Source organism: Oncorhynchus tshawytscha, linkage group LG11 (assembly GCF_018296145.1).
Source record: "Oncorhynchus tshawytscha isolate Ot180627B linkage group LG11, Otsh_v2.0, whole genome shotgun sequence".
NCBI lineage: Eukaryota > Metazoa > Chordata > Actinopteri > Salmoniformes > Salmonidae > Oncorhynchus > Oncorhynchus tshawytscha.
The window spans coordinates 43905851-43924659 of record NC_056439.1 but is presented as its reverse complement, the minus strand read 5'-3'; the positions used below and the strand labels follow the sequence as shown (position 1 = coordinate 43924659).

Here is an 18809-nt window from a genome sequence, read left to right as displayed (position 1 = left end):
ATTGTACTCATTTTAATACACGTGTTCTGGTCTTATAAACTTTAAAGGAATTAAAATGGGGAGCCTCATAACAGTGATGAACGTACACAATACTTGGGTGATATTACTATTCCATGTAATTGCATTCAGCTTTGGAAATGAGAAGATATTGAGTCTTATTTAGGCAATCAATAACAGTGAACATTTTGTTTAATGAAAACGATCATTTCAGCCTATTGTAATCACACTTTAGTGAGATGTTTTGGTGTGATGATGATTCTTGCAGTGGTATGCACATTTGTAATAAAGATATTCTTATCAAAATCATTATTGACTTCGGGGGAGTTATTACACTGTTAAGGACCCTGTTAAAGATCACTAGCTTTATTCATTACTTATCGCATTTACTCATGAATGAATATTGCTGAATCAGAATGGCTATAGATTCTTGGAATGACCATTAGATAATGGGGAATAATGATATCTGGACTCAGCTAATTTGTGGTGTTATCTCACCACCACTGCACCAAACAACGTTTGACTTGACTTGCTGCAGCTGACAAGAAGTCAGTCTAATTGTAATTGGGGTATTTACACTTCTGTCCAAAATTCAATAGATACATCTACAGTGAGTGGTTTGAAATAGGGTTGGATGAAATTCACTATAGCAGTAAAAAATATACTTTATTTTATTAGTGTTAGCACAGGGAATTGCTGCTTTAAAAGCAAGGTTTGACTTCATGAAGTTTATTGTCGTAATTAGAGAAAACCCGAAGCATATTAATGTCACCCCTGGTGAATATATTTCATGTGTTTTGTAGCTACATTTTATGGGCTGAGATTTTTATTGGAGATTATATTATCAATATTATTTATGGAAGCTTTGATAGCAGTCAAACTCAGAGCTGATATTCTGGCCAAACAACATATTAATATTACTTACTTCTCTCCCTTTCTCTCTCCCAGTCTCCTTATGAAGATAAGCAGAGTGTTTCAGTCTGTCCTGCTTCTTCATCATCTAGTGTGAATGATAATAAAACACTACGGCCATGACTCATAGTTGAGCTGAGTTTGAAATAGATTACATCCCAGTCTGGCCACGCTTGTGAAATACCTCTCATGCCATATATATTGATGACCAAATTCAATTACATGATTGCATTCTCAGCCAAAACCTCTTCCCCCTCAGTTTAAATGATTCATTGCATTGGATTTAAATAGTGAATAGTTACAGTGGCAAGGTAGAGGTAATATTTGAAGGACCTCCGCTAGACAACATAAAGTGTTATTAGAATCAGCATGTTTGTCTGTCTGCCAAATGGTGACACACAATGTCTCTTGGGCATGACAACAGACTTCTGCAATAGACTGATGCGAAGGCCAGAACAGGGCAACCATCTTCTTTTTATTTTTTTGTATTTAACTAGGCAAATTAGTTATTTACAATGACGGCCTAACTACTAAAGTAGTTTGTTCGTGTTTGAGAGCTTGAGCCAATCACAGACTGAGCCGACTGACTGACTACAAATAATAACGAGCAGTTATTTTGAATCCAAGGTGATTTGTAGATCAGTCATTGTGCCGATGCCGACTGCAATGAAGTCGATCTCAAACATGATCATTGCGTTAAATTGACATATGTTGTTTCCTGATGGGTCTTTTGGAACACCTTCAGTTGAACATACCGTCAAATGTGTTCTCTTTATTTATATACAGTTTTCCTTTAGCCTAGAAACAATGTAGAAATAGTTATGGTCCGCTGAATGTTCATGCATGTTGAACAAAGGTAGAGTTGAATGAGCTTGTGTAATTGTCTGTTTTTAACAATCGTTTGTTTGATTTAACGATATTGGCTGATTTATCAGCCGGTCAGCTAAGCATTCTTTCTTAATTAATATTGTTAGAAATGCCAATAGGACTAGGCATGTTTTATCAGTCGTCTTCGTCTTAAGAATTTTGTGATAAGAAATCAAATAGTTATCGATCTTGCCATCGACCTCCACTATTCTTTACCAATGCAATTCCTTTTAATTTGTCTTGTCCTGTTTTCCTGCCTACTATTCCCCTAGCTTCTTAGGTTCGCTATTTGTAAAGCTTCTCCTCTCATGCAAGGTCAACTATAATCAACCCCAGACAATGTCACTGGCTTCTGCAGCAACCAGGGTATTCCTTTGGGGCTCTTAGGGCCCGCTGCATTCTACCATTCAATTACTGTTCATTAGACAGTGTACAGCCATTAATCAAACTGAGATGTTCTGCTATTCTTCAAAGGGCCATTGAACCAGGGAGGAAAAACACTGGCTGTTTATCCTTGTTTCCTGTTCTGAGATACTGTAGGAGCACAAAGAAGACACTCTGGGATTCCCACTCGATATGTCTGTTTTAAACTTCTCCTCCACACTACAGTCTCGGAATGTTAGATTAATAAACAGAGAGTGCTAGAGATATACAGCAGTATTAGGAGTCAAATAGATCATTTGGAGTAGTAACTAGACAGATTTAGTGAATGCGGCCCGTATGCATTGAATCTGACTGGATATGATATGAGGAACTGATTTATGTGCCTGTGTTCCAGGAGACTAAAGAGGAGGTGGAGGCAGTGTCGTCCTCAAATCTGTGCGGAATACGGTCACGGATGTCCAAGTTCTTCAAGGGTAGGTTAATCAAAGCATAGTAGCACCACAAGCTAATCGCCCCACGTTTCCTCCACAACACAATTGAACATAATGCGACCATAAGAAACCATAGAGAGACAACAAATACTCTCAGAGTTACCCGGTTTCCCCGTTGGCATGTCACCTAATCCTCAACTGCAGCTCTGCACATCTGGGAGAGCTACTGTACTTTATGGTTACCTTGTGGTTGAGAGGTTGATTTTAGTATTAAAGTTGCACTCTACAGAAATCGCTCAGCAAATTCCTGTTTGCTAAAACTCTAATAGTTTGCCTAATTTCAGTTTATGTGCCAAAATAAGCTAGTATTGTGCAGAGAATAATTTTATCATCTAAACCGCTGTGAAATATATTTTCCATAACCAAAAATGTTGTTTCAGCTGTTTGAAGCTGGTATACAAAAGTAAAAGACGCAAAAACAAAATTTAAGTACGGGAAGCATAGAAATAGTACACATAGAACATACACTACATGAGCAAAAGTATGTGGACATGTGCTGATCGAAACATCTTCCAGAATCATGGGCGTTGGTCCCCCCTTTGCTGCTATAACAGCCTCCACTCTTCTGGGAAGGCTTTCCACTAGATGTTTGAATGTTGCTGCAGGGACTTGATTCCATTCAGCCACAAGAGTATTAGTGAGGTCGGGCACTGATGTTGGGCGATTAGGCCTGGCTCGCAGTCAGCATTCCAATTTATCCCAAAGGTGTTCGATGGGATTGATGTCAGGGCTCGTGCAGGCCAGTCAAGTTCTTCCACACCGATCTTGACAAACCATTTCTGTATGGAACTCGCTTTGTGCACGGGGGCATTGTCATACTGAAACAGGAAAGGGCCTTCTCCAAACTGTTGCCACAAAATTGGAAGCACAGAATCTTTTATAATGTCATTGTATGCTGTAGCGTTAAGATTTCCCTTCACTTGAACTGAGGCATATACCGAACCAAGAAAAAAAAACACTAGACCATTATTTATCCTCCACCAATATTTACAGTTGGCACTATGCATTGGGGCAGGTAGCATTCCCCTGGCATCCGCCAAACCCAGATTCGTCCTTCGGTCTGCCAAATGGTGAAGCGTGATTCATCACACAAGAGAACGCATTTCCACTGCTCCAGAGTCCAATGGCGGCAAGCTTTACACCACGCTTGGCATTGCGCATGTTAATCTTAGACTTGTGTGCGGCTGCTCAGTCATGGAAACCTAACGGTATGGCAGAACGAGACCTAACGGTACCATGACAGAACGAGACCTAACGGTACCATGACAGAACATGAAACTCCTATGTCGGAGGATGTGCCTCATTCCCAGTTCAAATAACTTTCTCTAATTGGCCACAAACCATAGGCTGTAGGAGCAAGACCATTCAGTGGTCCAGATGTGTTCCAGCATTTGCCGTCCCGTGAGAATTCCTTAAGTGGCTAAAGGGAGAGAGAAAGTCCGGGTCCTTCGATGTGGTTATTTTCTGTCCCTGATCTGAGGTAGTACAGGTTGTCACGGGTACCAAGAACGTCACTACATCGTGTTGCTAACAGCAGGCGCCCATCTCGCTCACATGTAGCCGCGCTGTCAGCACACAAGGCAATTTACAGAAGCAATCTCATCCCCATTTATCTCAAATGTTTTCTTTATATTCACGTTTGTTTTATATTGACTGGACTGGAGGTCTGGCATGATGAGAGAGATGGGAATTTCAGCAAATTGATGGAAATTATGTCCTGTTAAGTTTGTCTCTCTGTTTGGAATGGAGATATTCCCGTTAGGGGTCCTTGGAATCGTGACTTCTCATCATTGGCATTGTGAACTCTAGACTCGTCCTTATTATACGTATGCACATTGCTGTTTATTGTCCTTATTTCTCAATGGGATGGAATGGCTCAGCTATAGGCTACTGTATGCCCGATATTCACAACATCAACCGATCTGTTCAGTAGCTCTATGCCACAACCACTTCAGAGCTGAAGTGCAGTGAAGGGTCATTTTTTAAATACAGGAAATACATGGGATCTACTGTAACAGTAAGGGAAATCTCCAACACTGCCTGACTGCTTTGTATCAAAAACTATACGTCTGTCTGTGCAAATATTTGTCCTCAATGGGAATTTTTCAGTTGGTAGAAATGGGTTGTTCTTGAATTGCGGTAGCATTTGGGCATGCCATTTTGGGAAAAATACACATTTTTTCTCATTTTCTTTATTTAAATGTATTTGGGTACATCTTCCCATTCTACATCAACTAATATGGCATCTTAATGACTTTAAATAATGTTAACCATTATGATAACATTGTGCCACCAGTAGATGTAACACGAATGATGGCAACACCTGAGAAATGTTTGGTTGAGGTTTTTCTTAAATGATGCTGAAATCATTAACCCTTTAAAAATGATTTACTAAATTTATATGATGAATAATTTTGCTCACAATGTAATTTCTGTTAATTTAAATGGACTAACACCAAGTTACACCAAATTGTCAATGGACTCCTCAAACGTATGACATACTAAAAGGGTGTAATTACCTAATAATTTCTTTAATATAGACTCCTTCCCCCTATTGTCACACCCTGGTCTGTTTCACCTGTCTTTGTGATTGTCTCCACCCCCCTCCAGGTGTCGCCCATCTTCCCCATTAGCCCCTGTGTATTTATACCTGTGTTGTCTGTTGCCAGTTTGTCAAGTCAACCAGCGTTTTTGTTCTCAGCTCCTGCTTTTCCCAGTCTCTCTTTTTCTCGCCCTCCTGGTTTTGACCCTTGCCTGTCCTGACTCTGAGCCCGCCTGCCTGACCACTCTGCCTGCCCCTGACCCCAGGCCTAACAGCCGACCTGTACCTTTGCCCCACCTCTGGATTATTGACCTCTACCGACCCTGAGCCTGCCTGCCGTCTGGTACCATTGCCACACCTCTTGTTTACTGAACCCTGCCTGCCTTGACCTGTCCCTGTTGGATTATTAAACCATTGATTATTCGACGTGTCTACATCTGGGTCTTACCTTGACCATTGATTATTCGACGTGTCTACATCTGGGTCTTACCTTGATACTTGATACCTATAACAGTTTGCCACTGGAGGGAATGCTTAAGGTCCTTGTATATCTTTGTAATGAGTCATTTTCAAGTCGGTAACACCAATGACAAAACCGAGGGACAGACATACTAGTAAATAAATAGAAAATATAGCCTTCTTTGTTAAGTGTTGGTCCCATGTTTAATGAGCTGAAATAAAAGATCCCTGAAATGTTCCATATGCACAAAAATCGTATTTCTCTCAGATTTTATGCGCACATTTGTTTACCCAGTGCCCTTCTCCAACTTGCTACTACGGAGGAGAGAACAGTGGAGACAGGAGAGACCAACTTTCAAGGAATATGTCTTTGCCCTCATCCATCTGATGCATTCCACCCCTATGGTCTATCCCATGGACACAATGACAGGGTGGTGGATTGTGTTCCCTGATATGCATACACCAACTGATTGACAGAGAGCGCCGGGCCCTCTCTATGCACTTATCTTCTCAACACACTGGAACATCCAGCTACTCCTCTGCGCGATATCAGAGAAGACCGTTGTCCCGGGAAACATCCTCGCATCTGCTGCACCAGTGCTGTCCCCTTAGTGTATCCCAAGTAACCGAGCAGTTTGTGTCACTTTATGCCTTGCTCTCCAAACCACCTAATGTGACAGTCAGTGCATTCGTAAAGTATTCAGACCCCTTGACTTGTTCCACATTACGTTACAGCCTTATTCTAAAATTGATAATTTAATTTCCCCCCTCATCAATCTACACTTAATACCCCATAATGACAAAGCAAAAACTTTAAAAAAGGGTTAAAAGGGTTTTGTAAAAATAACTGAAATATCACATTTACATAAGTATTCAGACCCTTTACTCAGTAATTTGTTGAAGCACCTTTGGCAGCGATTACAGCCTTGAGTCTTCTTGTGTATGACATTACAAGCTTGGCACAGGGGAGTTTCTCTCATTCTTCTCTGCAGATCCTCTCAAGCTTTGTCAGGTTGGATGGAGAGAGTCGTTGCACAGCTATTTTTACATCTCTAGGAGATATTTGATCGGGTTCAAGTCCCGGGCTCTGGCTGGGCCACTCAAGGACATTCAGAGTCTTGGCTGTGTGCTTAGGGTCGATGTCCTGTTGGAAAGTGAACCTTCGCCCCAGTCTGAGGTCTTGAGCACTCTAGAGCAGGTTTTCATCAAGGATCTCTCTGTACTTTGCTCCGTTCATCTTTCTTTGAAAAACATCCTCACAGCATGTTGCTGCCACCACCATGCTTCACCGTAGGAATGGTACCATGTTTCCTCCAGACGTGACGTTTGGCATTCAGGCCAAAGTGTTCAATCTTGTTTTCATTAGACCAGAGAATCTTGTTTCTCATGGTCTGAGAGTCTTTAGGTGTCTTTTGGCAAACTCCAAGCGGACTGTCATGTGCCTTTTACTGAGGAGTGTCTTCCGTTTGGCCACTCTACCATAAAGGCCTGATTGCTGGAGTGCTGCAGAGTTGGTTCTCCCATCTCCACAGAGGGACTTTTGTGCTCTGTCAGAGTGACCATCGGGTTCTTGGTCACCTCCTTGACCAAGGCCCTTCTCCCCCGATTGCTCAGTTTGGCCGGGCTGCCAGCTCTAGAAAGAGTCTTGGTGGTTCTAAACTTCTTCCATTTAAGAATGATGGAGGCCATTGTGTTCTTGGGGACCTTCAATGATGCAGAAATGGTTTGGTACCCTTCACAAGATCTGTGCCTCAACGCAATCCTGTCTCGGTGTTTTTTGATTTGGCTAGGTTTTTGCTCTGACATGCACTGTCAACTGTAGGACCTTATATAAACAGGTGTGTGCCAAATCATGTCCAAATAAATTGAGTTGACCACAGTTAGACTCCAATGAAGTTGTAGAAACATCTCAAGGATGATCAATGGAAACAGGGTGCACCTAAGCTCAGAGCAAAGGGTCTGAATACTTATGTAAATAAGGTGTTACTGTTTTTATTTTTAATACATTACAATGTTTTTGCTTTCTCATTATGGGGTATTGTGTGTAGATTGATGAGAAAAATGTATTTAATCAATTTTATAGTAAGGCTTTTTAATGTAACAAAATATGGAAAAAGTCAAGGGTTCTGAATACTGTCCAAATGCACTGTATGTGTTGTGTTAAGCACTAATTTTTATTTATTTAACTAGGCAAGTCATAGTATCCACGATTAGTGTCATCGATTGGACATTATATTTTATTGATATGTTTTTTATCTTTGTGATTTGATGGTTCTATTTCCGTATTTTGAGATGCTACTCGTTGAGATAAATGTCAGACTCAACAGGGAACAAGTGTTTGTTCTTTAAAAAACATAACCCTATGTAAATAGTTAATGGGTAGGCTACATGTTGATTATATGTGTGTTTTTCAGGAGTTTTTCTTTTTAAAGAGATCAGGGAAATGTTTTCCAGTTTACTCCATATTGGCTTAAATTCAGGTTTTTCTCTTCCCTCTAGAAAATCAGCTGTTATTAATTACTAGTAACTACATTATTTCTGTTGTCATTTGTCATTATTGTGTATTTTTTTACTTTACTTGTATTTGTAACGGATGTCGTCTGGAGATAGAGAGGAGGACCAAGGTGCAGCGTGGTAACTGTTCATAAGTTTCATTTAAGAAAGCACTGAATCAATACAAAAATAACAAAATTAATGAACGAAACAGTCCTGTCTGGTGACATACACACGTAACACAAAGACAGAAAATAAATACCCACAAAACCCAGGTAGAAAAGGCTACCTAAGTATGATTCTCAATCAGAGACAACTAACGACACCTGCCTCTGATTGAGAACCATACTAGGCCGAACACAAAAACCAACATAGAAAAACAAACAGACTGCCCACCCCAACTCACGCCCTGACCATATAAAGACAAAACAAAGGAACTAAGGTCAGAACGTGACAGTATTGCTGTGTTATAATGTTGTATAATAATGTTGCATAATCACCTACGCCTGTAATAACCATGGAAATTAAAAACAAAAAGTGAGAAGTATACCCATGCTCTACCAAGTTTTTCCAGCACACAGCTCTGACCTATTACAGTAGCTATGTTGGACTATTACAACAATGTGTATGCAGTTTGCTTAGTATTCAAACAGCCTCATTCTTACGCTTCAGTGGAATAATGGACTACATTGTCCTGCTATTAAAATAATGTGTATACTGTATATATCATTAGGCTGTATGTATTTTTACATAAAAGCCTATTGTAAATAAGTATTATTGTAGCCTCACCATCTTTATTGCAAAATAAATACAAGTACACACACCTGTAAGCTACATATTAATTTAACAGAGTTAATAAACTGCCCATTGATCAGCACAGCAATTGATAAAACAGGAACATGTTTACAGACCAAGTGTTTCTGAGCTTATGTAAATATTACATGGGTAAGCTAACGGTTACATAAATCAGGAATGCAGACAGGCTCTATATACCTCTATATAAGAGTGACTGTGTCCAACCCACCAACACCTGGTGTTATGTTGGGCACCTACTGACCCAAAAAATATCAAATATACTGACATGTATTGCTAAATCAAAAGGTTTAAGGAAATAAAGGCAGGCACTACATTACTACAATAATAAAAAAACATGATGGCCTTATATAAGTATGAAGGTAAAGCTTGTTTTCATATATAGTGGGGCAAAAAATTATTTAGTCAGCCACCAATTGTGCAAGTTCTCCCACTTAAAAAGATGAGAGAGGCCTGTAATTTTCATCATAGGTACATTTCAACTATGACAGACGAAATGAGAAAAAAATATCTAGAAAATCACATTGTAGGATTTTTAATGAATTTATTTGCAAATTACGGTGGAAAATAAGTATTTGGTCAATAACAAAAGTTTATCTCAATACTTTGTTAGATACCCTTTGTTGGCAATGACAGAGGTCAAACGTTTTCTGTAGGTCTTCACAAGGTTTTCACACACTGTTGCTGGTATTTTGGCCCATTCCTCCATGTAGATCTCTTCTAGAGCAGTGATGTTTTGGGGCTGTTGCTGGGCAACACAGACTTTCAACTCCCTCCAAAGATTTTCTATGGGGTTGAGATCTGGAGACTGGCTAGGCCACTCCAGGACCTTGAAATGCTTCTTACGAAGCCACTCCTTCGTTGCCCGGGCGGTGTGTTTGGGATCATTGTCATGCTGAAAGACCCAGCCACGTTTCATCTTCAATGCCCTTGCTGATGGAAGGAGGTTTTCACTCAAAATCTCACGATACATGGCCCCATTCATTCTTTCCTTTACATGGATCCGTTGTCCTGGTCCCTTTGCAGAAAAACAGCCCCAAAGCATGATGTTTCCACCCCCATGCTTCACAGTAGGTATGGTGTTCTTTGGATGCAACTCAGCATTCTTTGTCCTCCAAACACGACGAGTTAAGTTTTTACCAAAAAGGTATATTTTGGTTTCATCTGACCATATGACATTCTCCCAATCTTCTTCTGGATCATCCAAATGCTCTCTGGCAAACTTCAGACGGGCCTGGACATGTACTGGCTTAAGCAGGGGGACACGCCTGGCACTGCAGGATTTGAGTCCCTGGCGGCGTAGTGTGTTACTGATGGTAGGCTTTGTTACTCTGGTCCCAGCTCTCTGCAGGTCATTCACTAGGTCCCCCCGTGTGGTTCTGGAATTTTTGCTTACCGTTCTTGTGATCATTTTGACCCCACTGGGTGAGATCTTGCGTGGAGCCCCAGATCGAGGGAGATTATCAGTGGTCTTGTATGTCTTCCATTTCCTAATAATTGCTCCCACAGTTGATTTCTTCAAACCAAGCTGCTTACCTATTGCAGATTCAGTCTTCCCAGCCTGGTGCAGGTCTACAATTTTGTTTCTGGTGTCCTTTGAAAGCTCTTTGGTCTTGGCCATAGTGGAGTTTGGAGTGTGACTGTTTGAGGATGTGGACAGGTGTCTTTTATACTGATAACAAGTTCAAACAGGTGCCATTAATACAGGTAACGAGTGGAGGACAGAGGAGCCTCTTAAAGAAGAAGTTACAGGTCTGTGAGAGCCAGAAATCTTGCTTGTTTGTAGGTGACCAAATACTTATTTTCCACCATAATTTGCAAATGAATTCATTAAAAATCCTAAATGTGATTTTCTGGATTTTTTTTCTAATTTTGTCTGTCATAGTTGAAGTGTACCTATGATGAAAATTACAGGCCTCTCTCATCTTTTTAAGTGGGAGAACTTGCACAATTCGTGGCTTTTTTGCCCCACTGTAATAAAAAAAATATATGTATTGAAAAAGGTAGCGGAATGAGATTGGAATGGTGCGTGAAGAATATATGTGGTAGAAATCACATTTTTGTGGGTGCACTTCCTCTAAAAGTATGATTTAGGCTGTTTGAGAATGTTTGACTCCTAAGCAACCTGCATACCCATTGTTTTAAGTAATAGACCAGCATAGCTACTGTAGTAGGTCAAAGCTGTGTGCTGGAAAACTTTAAGTATTAGCGGATTAGGCATTGGGTTGTTCATGTGAATTTCCTATCTTTTTTTGGCTTCAGTCAAATAGCTACTTCTTCTCACTTAAAACATTGTTTATTTTGTATTTTTTAAAATTATTATTAAATTATTTTGTTCCATTTCTAATATAAAAAATAATATATAGATATCTCTAAATGCCTAAAACATGTCTTTACACATCACTACAGGGACAAGCCAATTTGCTTACCCCAAGTACTTTAAACAATGCATAAGCATACAATTTTGCAGTATAAAGGACTTACATTATGTTTTATCAATATAAGCCAAAACATGTACGATGTGTAACTCTGTACCGGCACCCCCCTGTATATATTGTTATTTTTTGCTGCTGCTATTTAATTACTTGTTACTTTTATCTCTTATTCTTATCCGTATTTTTAAAAAAAACTGCACTGTTGTTTAGAGGCTCGTAAGTAAGCATTTCACTGTATGTCGCGCCCTGACCTTAGTTATCCTTGTTTTCTTTATTATTTTGGTTAGGTCAGGGTGTGACAAGGTGGTTTGTTTAGTTTTTGTATGTCTAGGGGTTTATATGTCTATGGTTGCCTAGATTGGTTCTCAATCAGAGGCAGCTGTTTATCGTTGTCTCTGATTGGGAACCATATTTAGGTAGCCATATTCCTTTGGTATTTTGTGGGTTGTTATTCTATGTTTAGTTGCCTGTCTGCACTAGCCATATAGCTTCACGGTTCGTTTTGTATAGTTTTGTTCAGTGTTCGTTCTTTTCTTAAAAGAGTTATGTATGCTTACCACACTGCGCCTTGGTCTCCTCTATACGACGACCGTGACACTATAAGGTCTACACCTGTTGTATTCGGCCCATGTGACTAATAAGATTTTGATTTGAACTATTTGTAATTTAAGTGTTTTTCATGGTTTCAAAGTCAAGGGACGCAAGTCCGCCGCAATTAAAGAATGACCCAAATAGGAAACCTTATTCAGTTCAGCAAATGTAAATACACCTTCAAAGTGCTTTTTCTTATTTGCTTCCGGGTTGGATTAGGTATATTGCCTCTATACTAGTGCATTCTGTCCTGGGTTTCTGTGCGTAACAGTAGACACTAGTGTTCATTTTGCTGGAGATTCTCCTTCAAAAGTTATTGGCAACATGAACAATGGTCTGTCTATGGATGGTGATTATTAGAGCTTCTGACAGAAGTTGTAAAGCATTGTGATTGATTGACGAAATGAGATGTGTGCAGTCATGGTATATTGTCTCCCTTGCATGCACACACTACATGCAGTTGTGTGTCACATACGTTATTCCACACAACCAAATGAATGTGTAGTAAATCATTTGTCTGGACCCGTGAGTAGTCTCGAATGACGACCTTTACGCCTATTTCACTTTTACTCGTATTTATGTAAATCACATCGGTATTGTTCTGTTGTTCAGGGTGTCATATTCATCGAAGGTCATGATGGTACTGTTTATTTGAGACAAAAACATGTAGTTTTTTACAGTATAACATTTTACAGTATAAAAACAGGTTTTCTGTTAATTCTCCAATGATTGTAACAGTCCTTTTCCCTTTATTTTTCTACAGAAAAAAGAAAAAAGTGACCAGTTTCCAGACCAAAATGCCATTTATTCAGTCAGAGGTAGGTTGTGTGCTTATGTTGGCATTTTATATGTTATTAATTCCAGTCTGCATTACATTTACAGACATATTGTTGGTGCCATTCATATGTAAAATATCCAGCGAATATATCAAATTGTTGTGAAGCCATTCCACAAAAGAGTTCATGTTATTTGTGACACACTGGTAATTGCATGTTCCATGGGTATTTGAACACACAGTCCATTTCACAACATGCCTTTTCATACTCATTCATCCAAGTTGAGTACTGGTCAGAGCAAATAATATCCCTATGGAATTGAATACTTCTTCCCATTCATCATATACATGGCATGAAAGGCCCTTCAAAGCAGCTCCACTAGCAGTATGTTTTCAACATGGAAAAATAAAAAGTTCCAAAGACCGTGTGTGGAGAATTTGCCATTGTGATGTGAGGAGGAGAGAGGGGATGTCTGCGTGTGACCTCCGCTACCATTGTGATGACGGGTCTCTGTGAAGTGCACCACTGGCCAGTTACACGTTAACCTTGATTGCCAGTTTGCTCTGTTCGCGGTCCGCTTTGAACCGCATCTCAAGATGAAAGCCAACCTTGTCCAGTGTGTCCATCCATTGTGTCTACTGTTATAGCTCTTTATTGCAAAAGAGCTGGCCCTCATTCCCGCAGGAGGCTTTTTGCCTTTTGGTAAGCCGTCATTGTAAATAAGAATTTGTTCTTAACTGACTTGCCTAGTTAAATAAAGATTCAATAACATAAAAATAAATAAATAAATGGTCTCCAGGTGCCATCAAGGGCCTTCAAGACTTTAGCTACCATGCTGCGATGAGCATTATGTATCATGTATCATACAATGAATCTCCGACGTCAGCCCCATCTCTGTTCCTTCATTTTAATTGAATGCCGTTTTTTTTTTCTCCTGTTGACAGACTGTGGTAAACCTATTGTAACAACATATGGCTTGGTTGTGTTTTTGGATGCACTTTGATGTGGGCGGATCCTGTGGTTCTGAATGTATCAGTTCTCTGTTTTCTCTTGCCCTATACAGAATTCTAAGAGCCAGAATCAGAAAGTCCTGTAGTAACAGGAGCGGTCGAGGACAGCGTACCCCTTACGAGACTCCCACGTACGAGATTAAAAAGTGTTTTAAACCAAATAAAAATGTTTGTGTCTTGACAGCCCCACCGTGGATATAAGGCCTCTTATTCCATAGACTGTATTGCATAATTATGTATGGTCTATGAATATTGCATGACGCCTCACACTGAGCGCATGGTAAAATGCCTAATTGCAGAGTTTAATTATTAAGAAGCAAAGGTCCTTGGCGGGTTACACAGAAGCACTTTTGATCAATTATTTTTGGTGTTTTTTCTGATGAATTATTTTTGGGCTGGTGCCTCAGCAGGCCTAGTGGACAGTGTAACCGCTCTTGAGAGAGACTTAGCCTCCTGTGGAGAGGAATTACTATGCTGATTAAAATCCGGTGGAATCAACTAAAAACTAATGATATTGAAGTGGTCGAGGGGATCAAGCAAATTTCATTCCTCTCAGTCAAGGCTAGTAAAATACAGAGGCACCTTGGTGGGGAGAATAAGAGCTGCTGGTATTGACCCTCAGGGCACTGGTTTAATTTGTCCATGTAACATGAGAGAGAGATAGAAACAGTGGTGTTTGCCTGAGTGCAGAATAACCTACACTGAGTGCACAAAACATTAAGAACACCTTCCTAATATTGAGTAGCACTTCCCCCTTTGCCCTCAGAACAGCCTCAATTTGTCGGGGCACATGGACTCTACAAGGTGTCGAAATCGTTCCACAGGCCTGCTGGCCCATGTGGACTCCAGTGCTTCCCACAGTTGGGTCAAGTTGGCTGGATGTCCTTTGGTTGGTGGACCATTCTTGACACTCCTGGCACCTACTACCATACCCCGTTCAAAGGCACTTAAATCTTTTGTCTTGGCAGTTCACCCTCTGAATGGCACATATACATAATCCATGTCTCAAGGCTTAAACAAAAATGTTCAATATGTTTCCTCCCCTTCATCTACACTGACTGATGGTGGATGTAATTAGTGACATCATTAAGGGATCATAGACTGACCAGGTGAATCCAGGTGAATGCTATGTCATGGAGTGAGCAGGTGTTCATAATATTTTGTACTCCCCAGTGTATGTTGTAAATATAATGTATTTCCTGACACTGTCCTGAGCAATACTTAGCAATCAAGGACAGAGAAAGGAAACCACCTTAGAGCAGTTTTCCAACACCAATGTGGAAAAAGCTATAGATTATATCTACACATCAAATGAAGACTCCTGTGGTAATTTTGTATTTTGTACTGACTTACACTATTTCCCGCCCCAAATGAATAACGTGCTGTGCATGGGTTGTTCTATTCCTTATGTCCGCAGTGGTTGGAGGTAAGGCATTACTTCTTTTCAAGTCTTTTCACTTTTTTGTGAACTGGAAGAGCCCATCTAAAGTCCCTTTTGTGCATCCATTAGCCTTTTCACTGTCATCAAATACAAAATAAATAGAAGCCACATTGAACTGTAATGGAGGTCAAATTTGAGACAACCGCTGTTTTGAGAGCCCCTTTTTTCACAGTTAGCTCATGTTGCAACTTTAAAGCATATCTCCTATGACTATAAAATAAGAATCATGTTGACAGCTGACCCGTAATACTCAGTGCCACACAGTCTATCCACAACAAGCTACTTCAAGCTACGGCACTGTGAACACTACAATAGCTTCAAACTCTGAGTAATGGATCAAAGAGCTCCTGCAAAATGCATTGCAGTCTCGCACTCCAGTCAAGCTTCTTTTTGCAAGACCAGCACAAGTAAATGAATAATTTATCAGGATCAATGGGAGGATTACTTTGAGTGTCAAGCAGTGTGTGGTGTGGCTAACTCTCCTATACCCTGTCTGTCAATGACGTGTCAGTCTTCTTATAGTCTACAGGGTACCTAGACATGCTACCTACTGTACCTAGACATGCTACCTACTGTACCTAGACATGCTACCTACTGTACCTAGACATGCTACCTACTGTAGCTATCCACTTCCTTTGTGTGTTTTTGGACAACCAACTATTCTGTGACAGGGCTCAAGGCCTTGTTTGAGTTGATCCAGTATGTCAAGGAACTGCTCCGTAGGGAACAGTTTGAAGACATCCTGACAGAATGTTTGGTTGTTCCAGTTTGAACTGAAAGGGATTTTGGAGCAGGATAACAAGAAATAGAATCGTGACAAAAAGCTAAGGGCAACACATTTGTTAGAGTCAACATCTAACCAAGGCATTTACTTAAACAGATCACTGGGTGACTGATTCACTCAGTAATACATGGCCGCCCGCGGGAAGATGTTTTGGATTCGTCATGCTTTCGTCGAGTTTTTTTCTCCGCTCATACAGGAGTAATAAAGGCCTAGTTCTCTCATTTTGTGGGTTGTTTTGTATATATAGTTAAGCAATAAGGCACGAGGAGGTGTGGTATATCACCAATATACCACAGCTAAGGGCTGTTCTTAGGCACGACAATCAAATCAAGTTTTATTGGTTACATACACATGGTTAGCAGATGTTAATGCGAGTGTAGTAAAATGCTTGTTCTTCTAGTTGACAGTGCAGTTATCTAACAAGTAATCTAACAGTTCCCCAACTACCTAATGCGGAGTGCCTGGGTACAGCCCTTAGCTGTGCCATATTGGCCATATATCAAACTCCCTTATTGCCTTATAAACTGGTTCCAACAGAATTAGAGCAGTACAAATAACTGTTTTGACATACCCGTGTAATGAATACTCGGGGAGAAAAAGTTATAGATTCACGCTCAGAGCGCGGCAGGTGTTTATTTCACCTTCACAGAAGGCCGGAATCATGGTCGCAGGCAATGTTCATACACAGGTAGGCAAACAGACAGGTGACTCAAAACTAGGACTGAAGGCTACAACGGGTTCTCACGAACGAGCTAGGATAAGGCTTAGTAGAGTCAAAACCGACAATACCTTACAAAGGCACAAACAGAATGAACTGAACTAAATAAGGAGCTGATGAGACCAGGTGAGTAACTAACAGGTGAAATCAATGAACAAAAATGAAAGACAGGGCTACGTTCAAGAACACAAAGAAACAGAACACAAGGTTGACTAAGAAAATAAATACAGAACCTGTGGTATACCACAGCTGTCATCAGCCAATCAGCATTCAGGGCTGGAACCACCCTGTTTATAATTACGTATATATAAATATGTTTTAAAATTTATTTATAATTGATTTAATTGTCAGGGGTGCTTCAGCACCCCTATTTCCCGCAGCTATGCATCAATATCCTACTCTCTCTGGCTTCAGTCAATGCGTAGGTCCACTAACTAGCAGCAGTGACATTTTAGAAAGCAACAAAGGATAAACCAGTATCAAGATTGAAAAAAATGATGGATCAAGATATAGTTGTAGTACTTGCGTGCATGGTTGGGGAGTAAATGATTACATTTAATCAATTAAACACAAAAAATATAACTGGAATCAGTTACGTTACCAGCAGATTACAGGTACTTTTGAAAAACTGGACGATTACTTCTTGGATCACTTTAAAATTGAGAAAGGATGTTTAGAAAAAAAAACATGAAAAAAAAGAAAAAAAAAGCACAAGTTTAAGTTTGTTCCACCTGAGCGAGTCTTCTTCTAATACCTCTTAAGGGGAAAGTAATCATAAATTAATCAGATTACTTTACTGAGTTTGGGTAATCCAAAAATTACCTTACTGATTACAATTTTGGACAAGTAACTAGTAACTGTAAGGGTTTACATTTAGAAAGAAACCTGCAGTGTGTGAGTGCACGCGTGTGTGTTTGTGATACGCGCATGCGTTTTACAGTAGCTCTCTGAAGGGCCTTAAGTGGTCCTCCTAGCAGGCGCTCTTACAGTTTTACAGTAGCTCTCTGAAGGGCCTAAAGTGGTCCTCCTAGCATGCTGTCTTACAGTCACAGTTTTACAGTGGCTCTCTGAAGGGCCTAAACTGGTCCTAGCAGGCACTCTTACAGTCTTACAGTAGCTCTCTGAAGGGCCTAAAGTGGTCCTCCTAGCAGGCACTCTTACAGTCTTACAGTAGCTCTTTGAAGGGTCTAAACTGGTCCTCCTAGCATGCGGTCTTACGGTAGCTCTCTGAAGGGCTTAAAGTGGTCCTCCTAGCAGGCACTCTTACAGTCTTACAGTAGCTCTCTGAAGGGCCTAAAGTGGTCCCCCTAGCAGGCTGTCTTACAGTCTTACAGTAGCTCTCTGAAGGGCCTAAAGTGGTCCTCCTAGCATGCGGTCTTACAGTAGCTCTCTGAAGGGCCTAAAGTGGTCCTCCTAGCAGGCGGTCGTACGGTCTTACAGTAGCTCTCTGAAGGGCCTAAAGTGGTCCTCCTAGCAGGCGGTCGTACGGTCTTACAGTAGCTCTCTGAAGGGCCTAAAGTGGTCCTCCTAGCAGGCACTCTTACAGTCTTACAGTAGCTCTCTGAAGGGCCTAAAGTGGTCCCCCTAGCAGGCTGTCTTACAGTCTTACTGTAGCTCTCTGAAGGGGCTAAAGTGGTCCTCCTAGCATGCGGTCTTACAGTAGCTCTCTGAAGGGCCTAAAGTGGTCCTCCTAGCAGGCGGTCGTACGGTCTTACAGTAGCTCTCTGAAGGGCCTAAAGTGGTCCTCCTAGCAGGCGGTCGTACGGTTTTACAGTAGCTCTCTGAAGGGCCTAAAGTGGTCCTCCTAGCATGCGGTCGTACGGTCTTACAGTCCCAGTCAACTGACATCATCCAGAGGCACCAGGAGCCACTTCATTTTTCCATCGCTCTCTTTCATCCGGCGAGCTACTGCTAATGGCTGGAGGCTCAGCTAAAAGCCCCCAGTGTGATAAGATGTGAGTCTGAGAGAGAGACAGTATCATTGGGCCAGCTACAGTATGTACTGATTATTCTGTGATGAGGAAATGGTCTATAAATAAACCCAAATGGAAAAAGGCTAGATGATATCATCTGCAGATTGCTGAGTACAGCGACGG

At 40.7% G+C, this 18809-nt stretch overlaps 1 protein-coding gene across 2 annotated transcripts in view; it reads left to right on the top strand.

Moving 5' to 3' along the window:
* LOC112262334 (doublecortin domain-containing protein 2-like) overlaps window positions 1–18809 on the top strand; it is a 76203-nt gene that overhangs the window by 12516 nt on the left and 44878 nt on the right. Inside the window, exons 11-13 of one of the 2 annotated variants that reach the window (XM_024438005.2) lie at window positions 2555–2633; window positions 12748–12802; window positions 13824–13959. In XM_024438005.2, the coding sequence (XP_024293773.1) occupies window positions 2555–2633; window positions 12748–12764 (96 nt within the window). In that variant the 3' untranslated portion in view covers window positions 12765–12802; window positions 13824–13959. Of the gene's footprint in view, window positions 1–2554; window positions 2634–12747; window positions 12803–13823; window positions 13960–18809 lie in introns of those variants that run through there. The other variant, XM_042330151.1, reaches the window with a different exon arrangement.